At 32.5% G+C, this 25,351-nt stretch overlaps 1 protein-coding gene across 2 annotated transcripts in view; it reads left to right on the top strand.

Moving 5' to 3' along the window:
• Positions 1 to 25,351, top strand: part of LOC110379194 (tyrosine kinase receptor Cad96Ca) — a 101,552-nt gene that overhangs the window by 25,646 nt on the left and 50,555 nt on the right. Inside the window, exons 1-2 of one of the 2 annotated variants that reach the window (XM_064037281.1) lie at positions 3,273 to 3,430; positions 17,178 to 17,363. In XM_064037281.1, coding sequence (XP_063893351.1) covers positions 17,315 to 17,363 — 49 coding nt within the window. In that variant the 5' untranslated portion in view covers positions 3,273 to 3,430; positions 17,178 to 17,314. Of the gene's footprint in view, positions 1 to 3,272; positions 3,431 to 17,177; positions 17,364 to 25,351 lie in introns of those variants that run through there. The other variant, XM_064037282.1, reaches the window with a different exon arrangement.

Raw genomic sequence — 25,351 nt, 5'->3', positions numbered from 1 at the left:
TCAGTAAATAAAGATGCTTTCTATCAGTGAATGATGAAGTAAAACTACTTTTAATTAAGCTGTAAATAGAAAGATATTATTATTCAGCATGTGATAGTTACGTGTAATTATTCAATATACCTATTTGCTTATTAGGAATGTAATGTAGGAAACAATAGTGTTCAATTCAGTGCATTACTTAAATTAGCTTGCAAAGTTAACACGAGAACTGGTCGTTCTCGTGTTCATCAAAGAAAACAGCAACAAACTATACAGCAGATTACCGTAATTACAAACTATAATTTTAGTTTAATAAGAAACATAATTTTCACTCGACGCTAACGAGTTACTCGTTAAGTATTCGAGTTGAATGCACTCTTTCTAAATCGATTCTAACGTGTACTATGTTGTAAGGTATTACTTAGTCGATGAGCGGAGAATCGAGAAATTATATCGATTGATGTGTTCTTTGTTAGTTTAAACGGCTGTCAGATGCCGTATAAGTTGAGATGGATAAATTCCACTTCTAATTTTGAGTCTCAAAAAGTTCTGCTTGTAGTCAAGTAATCGACAACAACAATACTAGTCATAACCCATAGCTTAAATACTTATACCTATCTGACTACGTACTTCAATACTAGCCGTGACAAAATTATTAAGACTTTTTAAAATAATGATTTTTTAAAATTAGGAACATGTAAAAAATAAGCGTCTATAATTTTTACCAAAATACTAGGTACAAAAAAACTATCCGTTTTGAAACCACCATCAGATCAACGTCATCAGACTTCAACACTTTTTTTTTATAATTAACCATTCTCATACCTGGGTAATTCTTTAAATACCCAAGTCTTTCCCATAGGTACCGATGTTTCATCGAAGTCTGAGCGGTGCGCGTGAGCACGTGCGCATGGTCACTGACTTTATCTAACGGTAGCGTCATGGTGCTTCACATTGGAGTGACCATTTTTGGTAATGTTTCTTAGGATCTGACTTACCATGTTTTATGGTGGAAATCGTGGAAGGTGGATGGGGTATTTTTGAGTGTCTCTGGTATGAATTGGATAACAGCATCGATTTTGATGGAAATGAAAAGTAAGCTATCAAATGCTAGTAAAAATGATAAAAAGAGAAGTTACTAAATTGAAGTTTAATAAATAAATCTGTGATAATTTTGACCATCGTAAAATACCAAAAATCTGTTATTATCTATTTCTTTTTTACCTATTAAATACGATACTTAATTGCTATGATAACCAAATAGCTGGTGCACATTAAAACCGATTGATCCTTAAATATATATCTAATTGTAGTATTAAATTCATTTGCAAATAAAAGCCACCTTCATTTCTGAATTCAAAACTTTAAACTAAGAAATCTATTTTTAAATATCGACATACGGCAATTCAGTTTGCTGCGTTTAAATATTCAGACAATAATGACACGTTCGCATATTGAATTTGCTTCTATATCGACGTATTTCATGTCAAGGAAATAATGAAGAACTTCGTGTCGTATGGAACATTAAAATATACTGCAGTTTAGATATTTTTATAGTCACTTTTTTTTGTTTCAGGATTTAAATGAAGTTGCTTCAGTTATATTTGGCAGCTTTCTAAAGAAATTCTTGAGAGTTGATTGAAAATTTTATTTAGGTGAATATTGATTTAAAACCCTTTTTATGCAATACATTTTTCCCACAGATCTAAAGACCATAGTCATTAGAAAACTTATAAGACCAGGCTGCCTTGTATATACCTAGGTATCAAGCAAAAACTATTGATGAAAAATAATAGACCATTTTCGTGATTTATAACTATTAATAGTTCGACAGTAAATCAAGGAGTAATTATTTCTTTATGACAGTTCTTGTGAGTGACGTAACATTGACGTCATAAGAGGTTTCCACTATGACAGCTGTCGTTTCTACGACTTGAAGGGTGATTAGGAATGTCCGAGCAATAAAATATTAATATCACGCAATGTATTGCTTGATATTACCTATTGAGTGTCTTTCTGTGTGAAGTCAAGGATCAACCTAGGAACGAAATATAAAACTAGAGTAACAGTTTTGGTTAATTTCAAGACTAGTGTCCAGTTTAACAAAACAAAATACAAACATCCGAGTTTAGTACATCCAAAATAAAAAAGCATTTACCCAAAGTGATTATGCTGAAAAACAGCACTTTTCGAACAATTATACGAGGCCCTTCTTCACTTCCTATGTGTTTTTGCTAGGAAGAAAAAGTAGCGCAATAAATTACTCAGCTTCTCCCCTTTTTGGCAAGTAGGTTAATACCAAAACTTCATTAAAATCAACCATCATAATTATAATGATTCCCAAAAAAATATAACTACATTTTAAAGTATAAATCATGAACGGTATTTCACACAAAATGGTTCAACAAAAATATCAGTGAAATGACAAAGAAGATTGAGAGCTTCGGTTTTATTCAAAGCATATTAAAGGCTCTGAGTTTTAGGTTAAAGGTCAGGCAGACTTGAAGTAGCAACAGGTTGCTTCTGATTCTCCAGATGAAACGAATCAAGTTATGTTTGAGAGCAATTTCAAAGAAGTAATCGAGCCTAAGGTAGACGTAATTTGGAATTAATGGGTATTTAATTAGGTTTCTAATTAAGAGTTAAGTACTAATTGTAGTATTTAAAGATTAGATTTTGTTGGCTAAATATATTTGAGTGCGTCATTACAAACGTTTTATAAGTGTTAGGTAAGATTCTTTAGTGCATTGATTAGCACCTCTTTTGTAACTTTTGTGAAATTCAGTAAATACTTCAGTATTTCGCGCTAAATTATGTTGCCAAATAGAACAATTTTTCATGATATTTCGAAACATCGCCACGCTCTCATAACTATGGACATATTTACAACAATAATTAGCAATAAAATTCAAGTAAAGCCTTAAAAAGTGATCTCAATTAAACCTGTGTTTTCCCTGGCACGCCACTTGTTAATTTGTCAGCCAAAACATCGTCGTGTCAATCTATTTCCCACGTTTAGGCGTTCACAATAGAGTCTTAATTTGATTAGATGACATAAAGTGGTGGGGTTGATGTCATTGCGGAGCTGCGCTTGAGTACAGTCAGCCGCGAGGTATGGTGCGCGCGCACCGCGTCAACGCCATCTTGGATTTACGAAATTTAAACGTATAGGGCCTTACTACAAAAACGTTAAACCCTGTTTTACACTTGTCTAATAAAATTTTGGTTGCAAAATGAACCATGTGTCAACGTCATAATTTGACATTTTTTTAGACAAGGCATAAACTGACGTTTAAAAGTTTTTGTGGTAAGACGGGTATTGTTTAAACTTTTAGTGCTAAGTTTTTTGTGTGCCTTTATTTTTCTGTGCAAATTGATACATGTAGTGATTTGTTATATAAAGGTTGTGTGTTTGACGGATTGTGAACAAAATTTTGACAGAACCATTAAGGTAATTATAATTTGTGTTGGTATTTTATTGAGATAGACGTGTTCGGATCAAGTATAGTGATACAATCAATAAACTTTCTACACTGATTAATGGATGGCTACTCAATGACGTTGCAATGTCTTCGGCGTACACTTTCTCTAATACGCGTTGTCGTTGCGTCACTGCTTTCACAGTTTACTTTAGTTTCCAATAAAATAAACAAGCATTTTATGATTGTAAAATAGAAATTAATTATCAGAGAAAAATCTTAAATAAAACATCAGCTATATTTTATAAAGCAAATGCGAAAGTTAGTGTTGCTTAAGTAATGCTTTCACGTTACAAAGGCTGAACCGATTTGTATGGATTTTGATACAGGGACCTTCTAGGTGGTTGTAGGTTATTTATACTTATTATCGGGGTGCATAAACATCCCCGTAAAAGCTAGAAAATAATGCACTTATGTTTAAATTGAGGATTAATTATAAGAAAAGAGAAAAAACTAGACTGACTCATCTATGTCAGGTTGCATGAATATGAACGAAATATTGTAATTAAGTTTGAAAGTAGACACAATTATGTAGGATAAACTAATTCTGAGTTTTGAATTAATAGAGCCAGTTTTGACTGAAAAAAACCAGAAAGTTGTCAGTCACTAAAATAATAATGAGAATCAAGATACTCTTTCAAAGAAATCCTAGCAATAATAAATAGTTTTTATAGTAACTACTTACTTAAATAATAAATGTTATTATTAACTTATAAAAACTTTAGGTACTTTCTTCGGTTTGATCTTAATAACTTTCAGTAAAGTATTTATTAAAGAAAGTCATTATCAAAATACCAATAAGATCATCAAAGAATTTTAAAGATAAAGATAAGAATAGATAAAGGTGTCGGATTTAAATTATAATAATGGTTTTTAATCAATAATAATTCGTTTTTGCTTTCTAAATACCTATTACTGTAAACAGATAACGTTTAGGAATTGAAAACACCATTAAATATTTTAATGTCTTGTTGGATTTATTTTAAGTAACTTTTAACTGAATATAATATTTAACTAAATAATCAAATGTGTTGTGTTTTTATTTTTAACCGACTTCTCAAAAAAGAAGGAGGTTTTCAGTTCAGATGTTTGTTTTTTATTTATTTTCAATACAATTTTGATAATTATAGAGGTTGATAATACAGAGATACTTTATAGGTACGTACCAATTCCTTCAGGATGCAGGTGAAACTGAGTGATAAGCACAATTTTATTGACACAGTTAAAATTTACGGCAGGATATTGTAACTGCTATCATTTCCTTCAGTCAACACTTTACTTTGATTGTTTCCGTTAAATAATTGAGTTTTTGCTCTAAAAGTATGAAAGTATCCATTTCACTTCAGAAATGTTCTTATTCGATATAGGTTACTTCTTTTATTATCTACGTATGAATATTTCAATCATTGTTTATTTAGCAGGTATCATTTATTTGCCAAAAGGAATATTAGGTAAATAATAGTCTCTTAGAAATAACATAAAATATAATTGCTTTTTTATATTCAGCCCACATTCAGGCTAATTACCTATATGAGCACTAAAAAAATACTACCCTTCATCAGAAGCTTGCCATTATAAACTCACTTTGCTATACTTAACTTACGCTAACAATAAAAAATATCGACACAAACGTTAACTTAACAACTGTTTGCTTCTCTTCGTTACAAAACACATAGTTATTTGTATTTTTTGCCATAATTACAAAGATGTCGAAGTACAAAACAATTTAATTATATGAGTCGTAACTATAGATATGCCAAGCATTGATACGCGTCAATGGTCGAAGAAAAAACATGATTACCAACTGTGCAATTTGCCTTATAACTTAGAGCGATCAACAACCGGAGACGACATGTCGGTCCTTCAACTCTCTGAAAAGAACGAGACCAACCACGACGGCCATACTTGTGTACTAATATAATTAACAGGAAACATTTGTATAGTTCCGAAACTACTGAAAATTATATAGGCTCTATTTTTCTGGGTACGGGAAGAACATACCCCGGGCGGCTAAAACCGCGAGAAACGCTAGTATGTAATGAATGAGCACATTAAGTCTATGACTATGTTTATCAATTTTGTCGTGTGTAAGCTTCAAAGTGCATGGGTGACCTATCATATTTGGTGCGTTTCTTCACTAAGCAGACTTTTTCGATATTTGTGTTGATGGCGTTCCAGTCAGTTCCATGCTCTTAGCCTTACTAGTACAAGTTCACGTTATGTTTTATTTTGTTTTTCAATTGATGATTATGTTGTTACTATTTTAATTTGTTAGTGATAAAAAGAACAAATTGTTGTTGTAAGTACGTTGAATTATTGTTACATTTTCTGTAATTTTACACAAATATTTTTACCAATTAGTATTATGATATTAATTCAAATAATTTTCTATGTGACACTATCATGAAATGCCTTAATTGCTATTATTAGGTAAAGCGTAATTACTAAAGTCGTACATTGACATTGGTAAACAAAATAACAGCATATAATAAGAACGTCTTATCACGTTGTGGCCACGTACAATATTTACGTACAAAAGTTAAATAAACTTTACCTCACAGATTTATAAATAGGGTTAAATAATACCAAATATTATTTTATCTTCAAATTAGGAGATTTCGCGTTATCTCTCTTAATAAAGTAGAATAAATGTAATTAATCTTCTATTCATTAGAAATCTTATGAATAATGTTTTTCCATTAAGTTACGGTATTATCTCAGAAGTTTTCTGTTTCAATTATAAATAAACTTAATTTCTGTGTAGCAGTATTTTGTAGAATTAAGATTACAGTTTCTTCAATTTATGTTTATTCTTAAAAAAATCAAGTTATGATTTAGAATCTACAAGAGAAAAAGTGTAAGAAAAAATGACAGTATAAATAATTATTGGTACATCAAACAGAAAACAGAATCATCATCATCTCCCAAGCCTTTTTTAAACGAACAAACAGAAATACGGGAAAAAATTACAAAAAAAAAGTGTTCCAAATAGGTCCAATTCAGCATTGTACCAGACATCTAGTGCGTGATAGGTACTGGTTATAAACTGTAAAAGAGTGATCAAAAAATAAAATTTCAAATATCAAAATTCCATTGCGCTCTTTCATCGATGAACACGTCAACATGTCAAAGAAACGCTACAATGCAGTATAAAATTGATATCAGTAACATGTTTTGTGAAGCGATCGTAACTAGGCGAGTTGGAAATGCATCGCGTCCATCGGAACAATGAGCGAAATATACAACTAGTGGACGTAGTGTTGCAGAAGGTTTAACTAATTCTATCGTGTAAATATGTCAGTATTTTTTGTTGTAAGTTTGGTGAATATGTCGCTATATTTCGGTAACAACCTTGTTTCCGAGGTCCAATTATTCACATCACATCACTTTTCAATGGGCTTTATTCATCCTACTTTGACACATTAAACAAGAAAAAAAAATTAACAATTCGCGAGGCTATTATGAGTAGCCCAAATACCTATATATAGTTATAGAGTATAATGCTTTCACATGTTTTCTTGTGCTAAGGCAAAGTATCTGATATCTATTTTTATAAAGAACCTAATTATCACAAAATAATTTGTGTATTATAGAAACTTTACTATGATTCATGTTCGAAAAACAGAAATTCGTTTTCAAAAGTATCTAACTCAATTATTTTGTTCCAACGTCTATCTACAGACGATATCAGACTTGGTTTTCTGACTACAAACTCAGCTGACCGCGGTCTACTTGACCACGAGCGACGGACCGTGCCGTCCATAAAATCCAGCGCTTTCTCCGCAATTGACGGATCAGTACGTATGAATGCAGGGTTAATTACCGACAATCAGCGGCTTTCTACCATTTTAATGTCGTTTGTTTACATCAAGCAATTTTCATAGTGTACGCGGTGAAGATGAAGCAATTTTTTTATTGTCATTTTTTTTTGTATTTTTGTTAATGTTTTGGTTTAGTAAATGCCTATTTTTTGTCGTGTGTGAATTTATGAAAGTGACCTTGAAATTAATTTCTCGAAGAGAGTTATATGAAATAGTTTAACGGTTAAATTTCAATTTCTCTTAAACGGTTCAATTTCAATTTTAGAGCAATATTAATGCGCATGAATAATTTTATTTAATAAAAAAATATTTACATTTTCCAAGATTAATTTATTGCTTCTGACTAAATTAAAAAATGCAGCTTTATGAATAATCATGCCGTTATTTTGAATCGAACTTGTTGTGTCTTAAAAGGCAATTAATTTAGCTCGTTAATGTTATGCAAGCTCCTATCAAGACTTTCTCATTTCGCGTGTTGTCCTTTCGTAATATCTGACGTAATCATCCAAAAGAAATCTTCGAAGTTACGATTTTAGTACCAACTAGATTCCATGCACAGTTTTAAGCGCATCTCGAAAGTACCTTCCTCCCTCACCCGGATAAAAATTTGCGGGTCCGCTTACCAAAGTTCCGTCAAAGCGTTAGGTAGTTTTTCGAGAGGGTTACATTACAAACATCTAATCATTCATGTTTACAAAATAACTATGTATTTTAATACCTATCGATATGTTTTACATAAAAAGGAATGTTAAATTCCCAGCCAAGTTTTTAACGAACAAATAAAATATTTTATCACATACATTCAAGCATTTCGTGTAGATAAACTTGTCTGCAATTTTTGACAAACCAACCAAATATTTGGTGAGAGCAAATATCATTGTGTCTCTGACTTTTATATTGGTAAAACTACGCAAATATGCACGCATGATATTATTAGGTAAAAATCATAAATGTGAATATATTGAGAAGAATGTACATAATGGTGTTTTTGAGTCTGACATAAATGACTTAAAAGACAGTGCAATTTTTTTTAATGCGAACATTCTTGCCTACATCAAAGTCAAGTGCCTATTCAGAATTTTGCAAGTTAATGTTCTCGATACGTAAATTAACATACAATTTAATTAACATTTACTTCTAGAATTGCTTATCTAGTACAGGTTTTTTATGTGAAATCATCATCGGCTTTGCTTCCCGCACTCCGCACTCACGAAATAGTAAACGTTGTTTACCGGCAATGAGTCGAAATATTCAAGCCATGTTTTAAAACATTATTTTAGACCAGTTATGATTACGTATCGAGAGTATTATGAGAATTTTGTATTATGATACAACACTGGGAATCAACACTATTCATTCAAGGTAAAACACATAACTTAATTCCATCAAAATCAATTCAGTGGTTTTCCATCATAGGGGATGATAAACCTTTGTATTTGTGTTATAAGGTATTATATCAAGTTCGATGTATGTAGTTCTTGTTTTTATTTGAATACATAGTTTTTTCTTCAAAATGATGAACACACTTCTTGCTAAATTGCTATTATGAACTGAACTCAAAGTCAGTGTCTGATTGAGCTTGTTATTTTTTATGAGCGTTTCTATATAAAAACAACTTTGTAGTAGTTTACACTTATGTTTTTTTCTGCCACTTTTTTTGAGGATTCGTTTATTTTATATTCTATCCATCAATAATAAAATCAAATGTCAATAAATGATAGTATCGTAAATAAATAAGTCCAGAGTTTACAAGCAAATTTTATCTAAAAACTAAAGTACTTCTTATAAAAAAATAAACACCTTCTTTTGTATAGTCGGTAGTTCAGTGAACTCGAAATCTGTTACAATCAATTTTGCTATTGTCCCAAAAATTGCGTTGTTCGAGCAATTTACTTCAGTTATCTTTCTGCTCAATTGACCTTGCTTCTGATGATTGGCAGTTGATGGTGGAATCGTATTTTGTACCTGCTGAATATCGGAATTAATATTTCCATTTTTATATTGAATTTGTTTTAATTTGTGATATGAAGAGTAGTAGAATGATGTCAATGTTTTTTTTTTATTTTAGTCTTATTCCTTTTTTAACATTTTTGCTTTTTTATAACGTATGACTTACATAAATTGTGGTAATCAGAAGTTCTTAGGAGAATATTATACCATGAACTAACCACACTCGTATGAATAACATAATAATATAAATAACGGTCAAGATGATGTAATTACTACCTACCTACTGCTGTGAATGACACAATGATGTGTGTACGTACGTAGATTTTTAAGTAGGTTGTTGACTGTTATAAGGTAGTATACAATACATGACTGCTTTAATATTTGTCAAATCTCATAGTTTAAAGTAAGGGAAAACGTTACAATTTATATACGAGTATATAAAAGAATTCACTTCAAATTCATTTCAAGAATTCAAGAATGTTCTTAGAATTAATAATATTACATATATATTATATTCTATATGTATTATGTTTATATACTGTGTAGCTCTACTACATACATATGTTTAGTTTATTGTTATTTAATATTTGTTTAGTATTTCATATTTGTTGTGCACATATAATTGACCCTACCTCTATCGAATATCTCTATCGCTTTAAGGTTGGCTGTAAGAGAACCCAATTCTGGGTTAAGCTCGCCGTTGTACATAACTGTCTGTATCCCGTATGTATTTACTGTTTAGTGTGCAATAAAGAATAAGAACTAAAACATACCTATAGAAAATGGTGAAGAGTTGAGATTTCGGGGGCTGTTTTTTTATAAAGTAGATCTTCAAAAGGAGCCGATTTTCAGCCTACTTTGATTTCATTTGATAAGTGATTTTTAAGAAAAGTATATCTTAACTGTCTCACTTGACTGTGGTGTCAAACATGTTGATGGTGTCTAAGAGGATAAAGATCATTTCTGATTATGATTTACATTACATGAATATTTTACCAGTGCTTTAACCTCCATAACAAAATTTCATTTTTATTCTAGTCAGATCCTCAAGGCTTCGTTCCTACACACATATAAACAAGGATGTTACACTTAACGCTCGTGCGATCTCTTTATAATGGCTACACAAATAACAATGGCGGAAAATGCTCGGCTGCCGATATAATTAACAGATGTTGGTAGAAATAATGATATGCTTTACCTTTGACAAATATCTTAATAGACAATAAGACATGTGAATAATAATATGAACATACATATGTAAGATATTTCAAATGTAGGTACCTTTTTTCTTTAACGACGTCAAAAATCATCAAATGACCCCTCCCGCTGTGGGTTAGCGGCTTTGAGGGAGTGTCAGACTCTCACTGACTAAAAACCGTCGTGTTCCGTCGTAGGCCTTTTATGTACCAGGACCGCGGTAACTCTTTCGAACAATCCCGTAACCCAGATGTAGGTACCTAAAGTTAGAAATTGAGTGCTTCAATTATTTTTCAATTTACATTATCTTCTTGTATTATGAATACATTGGCACAATTGGCATTGAATAATAATAGGTAGGTTAAGTTTTCCGTCTAGTTCTAAGTGTTTTTTTTTTTCTCTTGTGTATGTCTAAAACAATGAGGAAAGCCGGTCAGCTGGTTTTATGAACATTTTAAACTTTCTGCATGCACCTTGATCTTAAGTAGTTTTATATAATTTGTAGTGTAAAAACCAAGTATTTTAGGTAGGTATATTCCTAAAATTCTTTATCGTTACATAAAATGCCATTCATTCTGATCTACAAAAATATCTGAATCTGAAGCAATATTTTGGGATAGCTTAACGAGCGTAAATCCAAAGGGAATCCGTTTCAATCTCGATCCAATGTGGGTATTATTTTTATTTAAGTATTATATTACAATTTGATTAATAATTCAAGCTGCATTACGTGGAATTTTATCGATTAAAGTTTTGTGTGTTAGATATTTTATAGAGTTAGAAAATGTGTCTTCAGATGTCGCCTGTGTCTAGACGCACTTGGTCCAAATTTCACACATACCTTTCTCAAGATTCTCACATAAGTTTAACATTCCTGTCCAAATAAAACAAACACGAATAAAGAGGATACATAAATTGCAGATTTATTACACATGATAGAAAACAGGTTGCTAGGTGACCTACACGAAGCCATTGATGGCATAGAAGAAATAGAAGAGCTTAATGATGATAAAACACAGCGATTTGCAAGTAAAGATAAACAAACGATAAAATCTGAATTTTTATCGTACACTGGAACATTATCATGATCAGGTTATTGATGTCGGTGTATTTACATTGTATCTTCATTAATTCTGCCGTTTATCCTTGTTCAATCTTGTTGGGCTTCTCATTTAATGCTTGAAGAGTTTTTATCTTGATTTTGGTTTATTAATTTTAATTTGCAATTATACCCTCTTTATACTTTAACAGTTTTGTATACTTGCTTGCATAAGGGTCATGCCAACAGCCAGCGCTTTATTTTGTACTTATTTTTCAACTTGGGACATTTCCATTTCATAATTACTTAGCTCTAAACACCGTTCACCTGCATCTGAAAGGTACAGTTCATTTGAATACGAAATTCTGTTAATTGAGAGCTGTTAAATATAAAGCAAAATAATTGTGTAATGTGATTTTGAAGTTACTAGGAAATCATCAACGTAAATTGACTTCAAAGTAATTCTGTGAAATTATTTAAGTATCTGCTGAAATTTCAGTGTAGACCTGTAGAGAGCTTTCATTAATGAGCATATTAATTTGTCTACTTTATTTCCTACGCGTTTTTCCGCCGCGAATCCGGAGGTGACTGATTCCCCTACCTGAATAAAAATTTGCTTGTAAATATCCCCTACATCCAATTACACCTAACTACAGCGCATCTAAATTTTCTGTAAAAACTTGACAATATTTTCAATGTGTCATCATCATCATCTGCCTAGCCTTTTCCTCAACTACGTTGCGTTCAGTCCAGTTGAACCGGAATATATCATAATTTGCAAATATTACTCACTTCATCATCATTGTCAACACTATCAATAAACGTATACTAATCGTTAACATTTACCTCTTATCTTCGATCATCGCAATGTTCTTCCGCACAAGTACACACATCAACTCGATACATCGTTCCTTCACTGTCTTGTTTACACGGAACTTGTCACAGAACAGCAATCTGTGATGTCACATCGATTTTGTGGTGGATTTGAGGTGTATTCAGCATTGAATATATGTATAGGTACTCTCAACATTGTTTGTTTGTTATTGCTTAAATGTTAATACAACTTATTTGAAGACAATAATCTCTAATTGACTCTGGGGACGATCTATGAGTCAATTTCAATTCACGTACCATTGGAAGTTCGCTTCGGATGAAAGTAGTTAACAATACAAACCTAAAAATATGAAAAGCAAGTTTTAATAGATAAAGTATTGAATAGCTAGACCAATTTACATTTTAGGTCTTATCATAAAAATATAGTTACAATAGCTAAGCTAGGTCTAGACACGTAAATCGATTTAGAAGCCTGAAATAGGTGTAAATAATATATGATTGGAGATTGGAAATATAACTCAAAATACAGACATAAATAAAAAGTTATTATTACCTGGCGTAATTTTTGTAACTGACAATCCTAATCTACTATTTATAGCCATTTCTCTTAAAAATATTCTGTTTATAGGTACATATTTCAGAAAATTTTGATAAAATTAAAAAGAAAGGTTAAACATTCAATAGGTATATAAATATCATCCCGGATTTGAGTTTTTATATAGATAACTCATTAAATGTCTGTAAAAATAAATAACAAATTATAAGGATATTACCTAAGAATTTCCTCTTGGGTGGTAAAAGAAAAACATAAACAGGATGATCTGTTCATAAATTCTTGATATTTTACCTGTATGATTAAGAAATTGGAAATCAATTTAGTTTAGTAGGTCCGGGTCTTGATTGAGACAGATTGTCCTTGGGGATTTCCCCTCATAAACAAAATCCGGCTTCATAAACACACAAAACCGATATGCATAATTTGGGAGTGTCATTTGGCGAACATTATTTGAAATGACACATGTTACACAAAAAATAATAGTTGATAGGTTTACCTTAATTAACTGTTTTGGCATTAATGTTGCCACATTTGAAATGACAGTGGAATATGAAGGAAAAAAGGTATGTAGAACCATTCTACTGATTTGTACCACATAGGTAGAATGGTAGTAAGTACTTAATCAAAAGATCAGGTTACCAAAATCGACCGATTGCATAGATCTCTATAATTTCAAAAAACTCAATGGAATCACAAAAAATACCTTTCACATAACACCGATTGCCTTCCATCATTATAATATGATAACCAACAAAGATCCATTTAAAGCTACACCCATATCATCATTATTCGCATCGGCCATAAAATTGAATACTCATTGGAATATAGCTAGTGGTTATTCACTTTCACGGCCCACACTGTGATACGATAATAATGTATCGACCCATTCAAGTGTGGCATCATTGTTATAGAAAGCTCTATGAATCAATTTAGATTATTCGGTAATTGCTTTGTTTGTAGAACAAGTGGGTTTGTGGTTTGTTAAGTAGCCCTAGTTATTATAATTTGGCTCATTCTAGAAGATTTATTTTATCCATATTATCCATGTCCAGGTTTCATACTCTATTTAGATGACTTTATCTACTTTTCGTATAAAAAAAAAAACTGATTCCAAAAGGGTTACAGGGAAGTGCAGTCTAAAAGCACCATTGAAATTGACAATTCTCTGTGTGTTTTTATCTCCAAAAATGCTTCTAGCATTTTGTACATACTGAGGTCACAAAAGTCTATTTTTTTATGTTTCTGTCTTCAAAAAAATATCTAGCTTTTTGTACTAAGGTCACTAAGATTGTTACAGTTTAAGTTTGCTAGATAATAATTAAAGTTGTACAAGTCTAGACAATGCAAAGTCAATCTCTATGGTCACAGGCAAAGTCAAATCATTTATTTCAACTTGAACATTTACACTTGTGAATTTTCAACCAATGGTTGGTCATTTACTCAAAAAGTTTGCAGCCAGTTCTTTATTGAAATTATAGTGTATCTAGTCTAAACTTTTCTTCTTTGTCCCGAGTAACCTTTGTTCATTTGTTGGTGGGTTTTCAATTAAAATTTGAACAATTGCTAAATCTCCCTTATTTTCGAAAACTATTTATTCTTCCTTTTTAGACGAGGGTGACATCGGAAGCGGTGCAGCTTTTCAAAGTTTGTTTTTAATTTAATTATCTGAACTTTGTCTATCCCACAATGGAGCTGAAGTTCATTTGAAAGCATTTGAATAAAAACTTCAAGGGTTTTATTTACTCGTACTTTTTACTTTATTAATCTGCGGTTTTCTCTTGGCGGGGTTTATCTGCGTCATTAAATCTTATTAAAATTTAATTATCGCCCATTAATATAAAATTAAATAAAACCAATCCAACATAAAAATGCGAATTTGCTGTAAATGCAAATATTATTAAAACGCATAATTATCACCAGTAAACCTCCATTAACTACGAATTTATCTTCAACCGATGTAATTTCGCTTAATTCGACCGTTTCACTGTGGCTTAACAGACAGACATAATTACTTGGGCATTTTCAAAATTACCAATTCTTTATTGGTTTATTCTTCATTCTTCGTTTTCTTTTTCAGAAAAGTCTAACAAAACCGTTTAAATATTACAACAAACAAAATCAGAATTACTAATAAAACAAAAAAAACATGTCTTTGTCTCATCTGTTATGCAAATTAGTATTAATGACATCATTTGTATACCAAATTGATGTTAGCAAAACTATTCAACATAATCCATGAATACCTAACAATATATTAAAGAAGTCATAATCTCGAAGGAGGATAGTTAAACCAATGTGAATACATTTAACACTGAATATAAATGAATGGGTGCCTCGTTATAAGTGCTACGAACTTTTATTAGGTCAATGACAACTTACGTTAATAATATTATCCTTACTTATAATTATGAATTTAACGTCTCAACTGATGGAGTTTGACGTACAAGGAACCTCAAAAGATGACAGGCCCGTGTCGGCCGCGCGCGTTTTTCCACGCGCTCCTCAAAGAGAGTAAGCAAACCCCAGAGGACTCAAGGGCTCAATGAGGAGGATGGTTACATTTACACAAAACTTCCTTTTTCACCCATAGTGCGAGGAGTCCATTTGAGGATTTCCCCCCAAAAAAAAAGTTTGAAGTAACTCTGAGAACTTTTACAGACTCATTTTTATCTAGCCATCCTATACCCAGTACCTCGATAAAATTGCATTACTTATTCACAAATATTGCAATGTATGAATCAGAGAAACGTAGGTATTAATAGAGACAGCAAAGCTATTTAAAGCTAACTAATTAGTATGTATTGTATGTAAATCTAGTTGCGAGTTCTCCGAAGAGGCGGAAGGTGGAATTTGTATTATTCTAATCGTTGCAAATGAGGCAGAGGCCTTACACTAAGAACTTTAGACATGCTAAGGATTTGTGCATAGTGAGTTTCGCGAAAGCTGAAGTTAAATATACAAGCACCAATCGGTATATAACTTCGGTGTTAATGTCACGTTACTAAGTTTTAGGAATTTGGTTTTCCCTTTTCGCTGTCCAGTCATTAATTTATATTGAAATTAAATTAGTATTATTATGATTTTACGTCATTGGTACCTTCAAAATATAGTCCTTTAATGAGTTGGCAGTAACATCGTTTATGTCTCATCGATAAATTTTGGATACAAAGGCAAACGAAGTTAGTAATTGTGTAACCATTTACCTATGTATTAAGTAGGTACTTACAAATATCTGGTATTAGGACTAACCTTTATCGTAGACTGACTTTTCCTTATGGCAATACTTTGATGACCTACTACGCCATGGTGACTTTGAGTTTTAATTAATTAGTAAATTCTAAGGAAACTTCTTGACTTAACCAAGACATTACCATTGATAATTTTAATGAGAATAGTTTAAAAAAATAATAATAGCATGATCCGAATTCAGAACCTCCTTTTTTTGAAGTCGGTAAAAAAATATTACAGCTCAACAAATACCTTTTTTCTGTGCAAACATTATTCTGCGCAAATTGATTAACAATGATATGTGAATCACTTTAGGAGTTATTGAGACTAATTTGATTCATAAAAACGTTTCGAATTGTTCGCAAATTGGTATGAAAGCTGAGCCGATTTTTATGTTTAACTGCCAGTTTTTTAAATAAGTTCTTTTGTGTATTCAAATGTAGTGTATCGGATCAATATTCACATATTGAATGGCATTGAATCATGTACACTCGCTGCGGTGTATGATTGTCTTTTTTTTATTTCATGTTTTCAAAATGGATTCTATTCATTTTATCAGCCTGCAACTGTTGGTACTAACTTAGTTCATCAAAAAAATAAGCTAAATCTGAATCTGTCTCTCTATAAAAATCAACTTATACTAGTTTAATCGCATCAAAGAAAGCTATTCAGATTACGTATAGAATCCAACACTATTCATTACAGCCAGCAGTTTCAACCTTAACCTGGGGGAAGCACTCTGCCTATGAAAATTAGCCTCCATCTATAATATAAAAATGAATCGCAAAATGTGTTGGTAAGCGCATAACTCAACAACGTCTGGACCAATTTGGCTAATTCTTTTTTTGTTGTGTTTGTTATTGTCAGGAGAAGGTGCTTATGAAAAAAAAAATAGGGTAAAGTAGAGAAGTCAGTTGACGGGAGCGAAGCCGCGGGCAAAAGCTAGTTTCTCATAAAATAAGCTATATTTGTTCCTTAGCTCGTTTGACTAAACAAACTCTTCAATATTAGTACCAACAGATTGTTCCGTCACAAAAACTATTTTCATCAACTTTTGTCTGCGAACATTCTAACACCCTCTTCATTTGTTTCAGGTCCCAACAATATCAAGCAATAGTGTTGTGAACGTGCATTTATATGTGTGTGTGAAGTGATGCAGTGCAGTGTAACACATTCACAAATGAAGCGACGTAAACCGCTGTTTTTGACACGGTACAGTGAATAGACAGCCATGTTTCTGACAAGCGTCTGGGTGTTCTTATCAGGATGTTTTGTTATAGGTAAGTGTGTTCGACAGTACTTTTATGCTTCGCTCCTATAACAGAGCTGTCACACTGGCGAATTTTCTGCGCGTGGCAAAACCGATCCGAACCGAAATCTTAAACGCTTTTTGTACCGTTGTATACGTTAGTTATGTCTTGTTTGCTATCCACGGAAAATCCGTCAGTGTGAAAACGCTATTGGTTATATTTAAGCTTTATAGACTTAAGTGAAATGAGAAAGTTATCTCGAGATAGCATGACGTGATATAAGTTTGAAGTTAGGTAGGAGAAAAATGAGAATAGAAGTTTGAGAATAATTTTCTAGATTGTTGGAACAGTATGCTAGGAAATTGTTTTAGGTTGAACAGTAAACAGTAAGTACACCATTATACATAACTTTATTTAATTCAATATCATTTATATTTATAATAGAGTACGTTCCTATAAAAAATATTTATTATTCAGTATAATCCTGTCATTTTTCCAATTCATAGTATTCAACACAAATTTCAAAAGAAATTGACAAACAGACAATCCTTAGGTTAATTGTAAGTAAATCTAATAAAGCAACAGTGCATACTAAGCCCATTGTCTTGTTCCATAGTACCTACAGTTGTTCAAGAATGCCGACAGAATAAGCGAGACTAAACGGATGATAATTTGCGTATAATATAAATTATTTGTTTTGAATATAATGTACACTAGATAAGATACTTGATAATTTTAAATTCTAGCCTTAATAAATGCGTGTTATTATATTTTGAGGAATATTATTTGGCAGGTAATCAATATTTTAGAATTACCAAGCTTTCCTTCAAAACGGAATTTTCAACTGAATTTCATTCGTTAAATTGTCTGAAAACGAAATAATAATTTTAATTTAATTTAATTTAATTATGTCAGGAATACAAATTGTGGTAATTTTTTTCAAATCATGAAACATGGAAAACGACATTGCCAATAAACCACTTTGGGACCACTTTGGGACTCAAAGATTTAAAAACGTTAAGAATTTAATGATCAAAGTTTATTTTATTCAGATTTAAAACAAATATTCTATCGGATTTAAATTATTTGTTAATTCAAAACAAATTGGAAATAAGGGATCAAATCAAAGATCGAATGACGAAAAACGATTAAATCGTTTGATTTTTACTGCTTTATTTATAAATGTTTTTATTTCTATTTACCTAAATTAGAAAAATATACAAATTCATTTTATAAATTCGATCTATTTTTTTAAGATTTTTCGTTTCGTTATTCAAATAAAATCTAAGTTTTATTTTTTAATTTATACTTTTTTTAATAGTTTAATTTTGGCGTTAGTAAAGTAGGTATTAGGTAGCCTTATTGTGGTTAAATTAGTGCCATCTTTATAAAAATTGTGGTGTTTAAAAGAGTATGAGTTTTAATGCAAGTTTGTAAAAGTAGTTAAAACCTAGCACTAAAGCCCAAGAAGGTGATTTATAGCTGGTACTCAATCCTGTACTTTAAAAAGACACGTTCTAAAAGGCAGTCAGTCAAAGCTTAGGTAACTAGAATACTTCTTGTAGCTGTATTTTCCCGATTACATGAGCTGAAATGTATAGTACTTTCTCATTACAAAGGTTATCAATATTAATCATTACTCACATAGACTCAGGCACATTATTTAATGTTAATAGTGCTATTTACTTTCCTGTGTTATCTCTCAACAGTGCATTAGCCAAGTTTAGCTTGTTATCAATCAATTAATTTTGCTGAAAGATGAATGAGGCTTGATATGCCATGCTATAGAATGTATTACTGAAATTAATGTTTGCTAGATATGTATGTATAATTAAGTAGTACTTTTGATTCGTTGAGGGAAATTAATCTATACTCCTTTGTATACTACATAATGTTATGAAGAGGATTTTTTTTTTGTTTCCACCGCAAAGGGTACGTTTCCCAATTGAATTGAAATTTTTTTTCAGGGTTGGAAATCTACATTACTCTCGAGTAAGGCTACCAATTTTTTTTTAAATTCAGGTACGGGAAGTAGTGCCTACGGCATGCGCATGGAACTTTGGAAAAACAGCCAGGAAACTTTTAAATATGTTTCATACTGTACGAATTAGATGCTTATTAGAAAAAAAGGGTTTAAATGCTACTGAAACCTGTAAAAATTGAAACTATGTTTTTTGTAATAATGTTAAAACGCAATATTTACCTATCCTTGTTATAAAGGATAGAAAGTGTCTCAGTTTAAAAATTTGGCGAAGACCTATAAAAATGACGGAGAAGGGAGTACTCTCAACAAAAATGTGACCACTTTAAGTCCAGCGCAGGCTAAAATATTAACGATATTTTCTCCCTAGCTTTGCCTCTAATACCTATTTCCATTAGAAAAAACATTTGCAAGCTCCAAATATTTCGAGTGAAAAGGACTGAGTAAATATGGTTATTTCTATAAAAATGGACCGACATTACCACGAATATTGTTGCCTTGCTTAGTGATTAAAGATGGCCCTTTTGGGGGCTGTACTTTTTTTCAATACACAGGGCCTTTTGAATAAGGGAATAAAGTCATGGTCGTATTTAATGTAGACTTTATAGAATATAGACTTGTATTACCATCCAGGAAGCAGCATTTTTAGACTGTACTTATATTATAAAGCTTTAAAGTCTCTTTACTTAAACATTCTAATTACAAGATCCGATTCGATAAAAAAAGCATTTTATTTTTGGTAGCACATTTATCGGGAAAATGTTTGAGGCTACTTTTAACCCGGGTTTGTAAAGTAGTTTTGATGAGATGCGGGCAAACTGCAGGTGGGAAACTCGTAAAATATAAGTAATAGTTTCTTACCTCGGAAACCACTTAAACATCGTAAGTGGAACCTAGTACAATACAAATAAATATATCCTTAATTTATATACAAATTACGTCCACTAATGAAATTCCTTTTAAACCCAACAACTTGTACCTTGTCAAGATACAAATTCGTATTCAAAGTACCAGGGACACATGAGTCAACAGAGCTACTCGATTGCATTGAACTCATAACGTAATTGGGACTTATGGCCATTCTATGGTAATGTTCTTGCATAGCTGCGACGCAAATAGACCCCATGGCTTATAAATGGACAAACAATAGATTTGCTTTGGCAAAGTATGATGTAGCTAACTTATATAGGCTTGGGAAGCCTGTGAGAATTTAAAATTCTCAGGCCTTCTGGTTACTGATAAAGTGTGAGTTAATTATCTGATAGTGAATGCTATCTCCCAAATAATTGATATAGATAGTGATCTATCTGTATAGATATAACTATCAGAGACTTTATCAGTAACCAGTTAAACTGGCCATTAAGATTATGGAATACCCTCGGTGTTTTCACCCAGTTCCTGAGGGAACTACTTGTCAGCCCGGCTAAAAAGTATTTATGTTAGGTAATAGGTATATGTTAATCTGATGTATAAGCTATATTATTGCCAAGTTTCATCAATATCCATGTAGCAGTTTTTGTGAGAGAGGAAGAATCTATACATACATAGGTAGGTACTCAGGAACTTTCGCATTTATAATATTAAATAGGATAGAATAGCTACCGTTAATTTCCACGCGATACTGAACGAATTCAATGAAAAAGCTAGCGGTTATTATTTATTGAATACCGCAAGTTTATGAATAGTTTAAAAATACACAAAGCAAATACTTACCACAATATTTTCCGCTTTATACGTGAGCTCTATTTAATGTGGTACACCTACATTGTTATAAAACTGGCAAATTGGTATTTTTATCTACAGGTACGCAATAAAACATTTAGGGTTCCGTACCCAGAGTCTATTGATATTGAGGACCCTATTGTTTTCGCTCCTCTGCCCGTCAATCCGTCCGTCCGACCGTCCGTCCGTCTGTCGCCAGGCTGTATCTCATGAACCGTAATAGTTAGAGAGTTGAAATTTCCACAGATGATGTATCATGTTGCCGCTATAACAACAAATACTGAAAACTAGAATAAAATAAATATTTTGGGGGGCTCCCATACAACCAACGTGATTTTTTTTTGCTATTTTCTAAACAATGATACGGAATCCTTCGTGCGCGATTCCGACTCGCACTTGGCCGGTTTTTTTGTTGCTGTTTATCTATATGGAAATAAAAAAATAACAAGTCTGGTACCTAAGTATTCCATTTCTGTTGTTAAAACAAGTAATACTAAAAAAATGCTATAAAAGCTGGTTAGCATACATAATTTGTAAAATATATTTTAGCTAACCATAACTTGAAATAAATTCTTCGATTTATTAGGTTTAAGAACATCGGTACCTATATCCCTAAAACTTTATGCTTTTAATCCAAACCCTAATAAAACATTGTACTTAATAATACCTTTTTCAACTATTTGCGTCATCCATAAAGTTTTCATATAAAATAACCGTTTTCCATAAAATCGTAGACTTCAATCATCCAATTTCCATTTTCAAATCTGCAATTATTCTAAAAGAAACAGGCTGTAAATAACAGTTCGAAGTTCGAAATATCGAATAAGTAATTCAAACTTGGAACAATGCCCTTCAATCATGACATTGTGACAACTGTCCTCAATGGTATAAAGGTATGATTCCGAACGACGCTGCACACAGCAGTGCCGCCGCAGCAGTGCTGCCACGACACTACTGGTCCCCGTACAATTTCTATTGGCTTATATGAGATTACATTCCGAGCTAGGCAGCAATGTCATGGCAGCAATGTAGCGGCAGCACTGCTGCGCGTCAGTGTCGCCCTGCCGCCGCGACAGATTCGGAATCAGCGCGACAGGCAGCACTGGGCAGCACTGCTGCGGCAACACTGCTGCGGCAACACTGCTGCGTGCAGCGTCGTTCGGAATCATACCTTAAGTGTTGCCCGTGGCGCCGCCCACATCGCGACCTCTATAGAAATGTACCAAGCTTAGTCACTTTAGCTTATCCGGTCCAATTTATATTTCGTGTTGTAATTTATATTTAATGATTGTCTGGTACAACGAAAATAGAAACTGTTGTCGTAGGTCGGGGTAAGGTGAGTTGAATTCTGAGAAGAAATAGATAGAATTAATTAGTAGGTAAGTTTTGATGGGTGGATCATGAAGTTAAGAAGGCAAACCCAGTGCTTATAACAATTATAGCGTCTAGCTTGATCTTCTTTCTTCCTCCGAGCCTTTTTCCCAACCATGTTGGGGTCGGCTTCCAGTCTAACCGGATTCAGCTGAGTACTAGTGTTTTACAAGAAGCGACTGCCTATCTGACCTCCTCAACCAAATTACCCGTTCAACCCGATACCCCTTGGTTAGACTGGTCTCAGACTTACTGGCTTCTGACTACCCGTAACGACTGCCAAGGGCATGTTCAATGACACCATGGAACCTACAGTTTAACGTGCCATCCGAAACACAGTCAATGGTGTCTAAGTTATACTTAGAAAGCGTCTAGCTAGATCAATTGATGAAAACTACTGGTATCTCTAAAGATATCAGCCAGCTGCGCAGGACATAAATATAGTGCACAAGCATTGACACAGATGCACTCTCTATTCCCTTAATCTCATAGCCCAATGGGGTGAGATACTAGATCAAAAGATATTTACTCGATAACTTAGATTCAAAGTTATTGGAGCTTGAAATATCTTTCAATCTGTGAACCACACTTCAGATCGTCTCTGAATCTCGATAGATATCCAAATAAATGGCTTTCTGCAGGTCAAAGATTACCAAGTCTTAGTCACCTGAAATGGCTTGAAGATACGATTTTCAGAAAGCGAATATGCATAAACCCTTTTTTCGGATGCCCTTGCCTTGTGGTGGTAGACCGTGTTAGGTCATATTTTTTAAAAAAGTTCAATTTACTGAACATTTTTTCTAAAAAGGTATGCAAAGAAGATGAGCGCATGTAATATTATTCTGGCTTTGCTAGTTGGCTTATATTATTATTACCTACACATATAAAGTACCGAATTTTGTAAGAAGTTTTCAAAAAATTTTTCATACGATTTTTCCAAAACTATTATTGAGTGCTCAGCAGAACTTACTTAAAGCTAGAAAAATCAGCAATATTCTTCAGAATGGCTTCAATAACTTAAATAAGTTATTTAGAAACAAAACTTTGGTTACATAAATAACAAAAGAACGAAGTTTATATGAAATTGGCTACTTTGTTATAAATACAGCTTTATATTCTTACAATATTACAAGAAAATAGTACTTACTATAAATTATTTATATTTGCAATTAGGAATTATGAATTTTCAATAACAAAATCTACAGTATGCTCTTATCTCAGGTTAAATAACACAGAAACTAAAGTATGTAACTTTAGTGTAGTTAATCTTCTATTCAATATTAAAACTACTCGACCGCGTTTCTTTAAAAGTTTTATTTCTCATCACACTAATTAATCACAACTTCCACCACTTTTATAAGTTTTTCATCCGACCACACCTCAACAAAGTTTTTGACAGCTCTGCTATCCCGGCTTGGTCAGTGTTGCCAGACATAAATATTTAAAAATAAACAGGTAGGTATTCTATGTCGATGCTTACGTTAGGAACTTGAGTGAAATCAAGAGAGAAAAGCTCACACACTTACATCAATTTCACTCACTCCGGCCAATCAACTTTGATAGTGAAAATTCTAATCTCTTACGTGACCGTGAGTACGAAATATGTATCTACGTTCACTCCAACAAGTTGCGTCGACTCTGGTGATTCATTCATGCTTATTAGCAGCCATAGGTATGTAATGCGTTTTGATTCATGCCCCATTATTTAGAAACTGGTGCAAATCAAAAAGTAAGTATCGATATTAAATTAGAAACACCAACACTTCTGGATTTTTACATCGTGATTATACCTACATCGTAATTCAAACCTATAAACTGAAAGAGCACTCAACAGGGCGATTGGTTTGGCATATCTTCATTTATTTACGTGATACAAGTATTTAGACACTTAAAATTTGCTTTACTAATATTAAATAACGTTGAAAAAGATCATAATGCACTATCAGATGCTCCTTTCGTTTTATGGATTATAATACCTATTTGCAAAGAGATCATGGACACGACACGACATGAACTTCTTGGGAGCTATGCACACATTATCACATCTCCGTCCGTCTATCAATCCCAAGACCTTAAAGGCTTAGCCACTTGATTAATTGAGTTCCAATGTACTTACAAACATGAGTCCGTCCAATTGGCTTACACCCTAGATTAACTAACTGAAAAGGCACAAGTAAATATTTGTGACAGGACTCAATTGCCCGTTAATGCCTGGTTTTCATAGGCTGGACTGCGTTTGAGAACATCATATCAATACTTTTGGTATATGGTTATGATCCGAATAATTTTTGAGGATCATGTGTTTAATTTATCTGGCAAATGAGTAACTGCTATCAATGATAGTATGTGTAAAATTATGAAAAATCAAAATCAAAACTCATTTATTCAAACTTGGCTGCAAAACAGCACTTTTCGAACGTCAAAAAAAATTATATAAGACAGCCCCCAAAACGCCCACCCTTCACCACCTCCTATGTGAAATGTGAAAACAAAAGAAAAACAGAAACGACTAAGTTACGTTACGTACAAATATGGTTTTTCATTTACTTAATATAAATTACAAAGAAAATACCTTTCTAATAGAGACATATAATTTCATTTCAAGGAAACAAAACTCCTTAGCACTATTAAATTGTATTTTACTTAGTTTGTCCGTCCGTCTCGTAAATAAGGTTTTAAGAGGTATTCAATTCGAGAGGATCCTATCGTCAAACAGTTTATAGACAATGGAAAAGTACCGTTATTTCTCTTAGGAAGAGTTTAATCGTAGTGTGATCGTAAAATGTAGAAAATACTAGCCTTAAGCCTACGAGTTATATATGAGGGTCAATAATGTTCACCTGTTGATTCAAATTGAAGGTTAAAAAAAACAAAATATCGTTATACAGCTTAGGAATATAAATCGATGTTAATACTATCTAAGCTTCAATTAATTAAAAGTTAT

This window comes from Helicoverpa armigera, chromosome 12 (genome assembly GCF_030705265.1).
Source record: "Helicoverpa armigera isolate CAAS_96S chromosome 12, ASM3070526v1, whole genome shotgun sequence".
NCBI classification, from domain to species: Eukaryota; Metazoa; Arthropoda; class Insecta; order Lepidoptera; family Noctuidae; genus Helicoverpa; species Helicoverpa armigera.
Note: the sequence above shows the minus strand (reverse complement) of the source record. Positions and strands in the feature narration are given on the sequence as shown.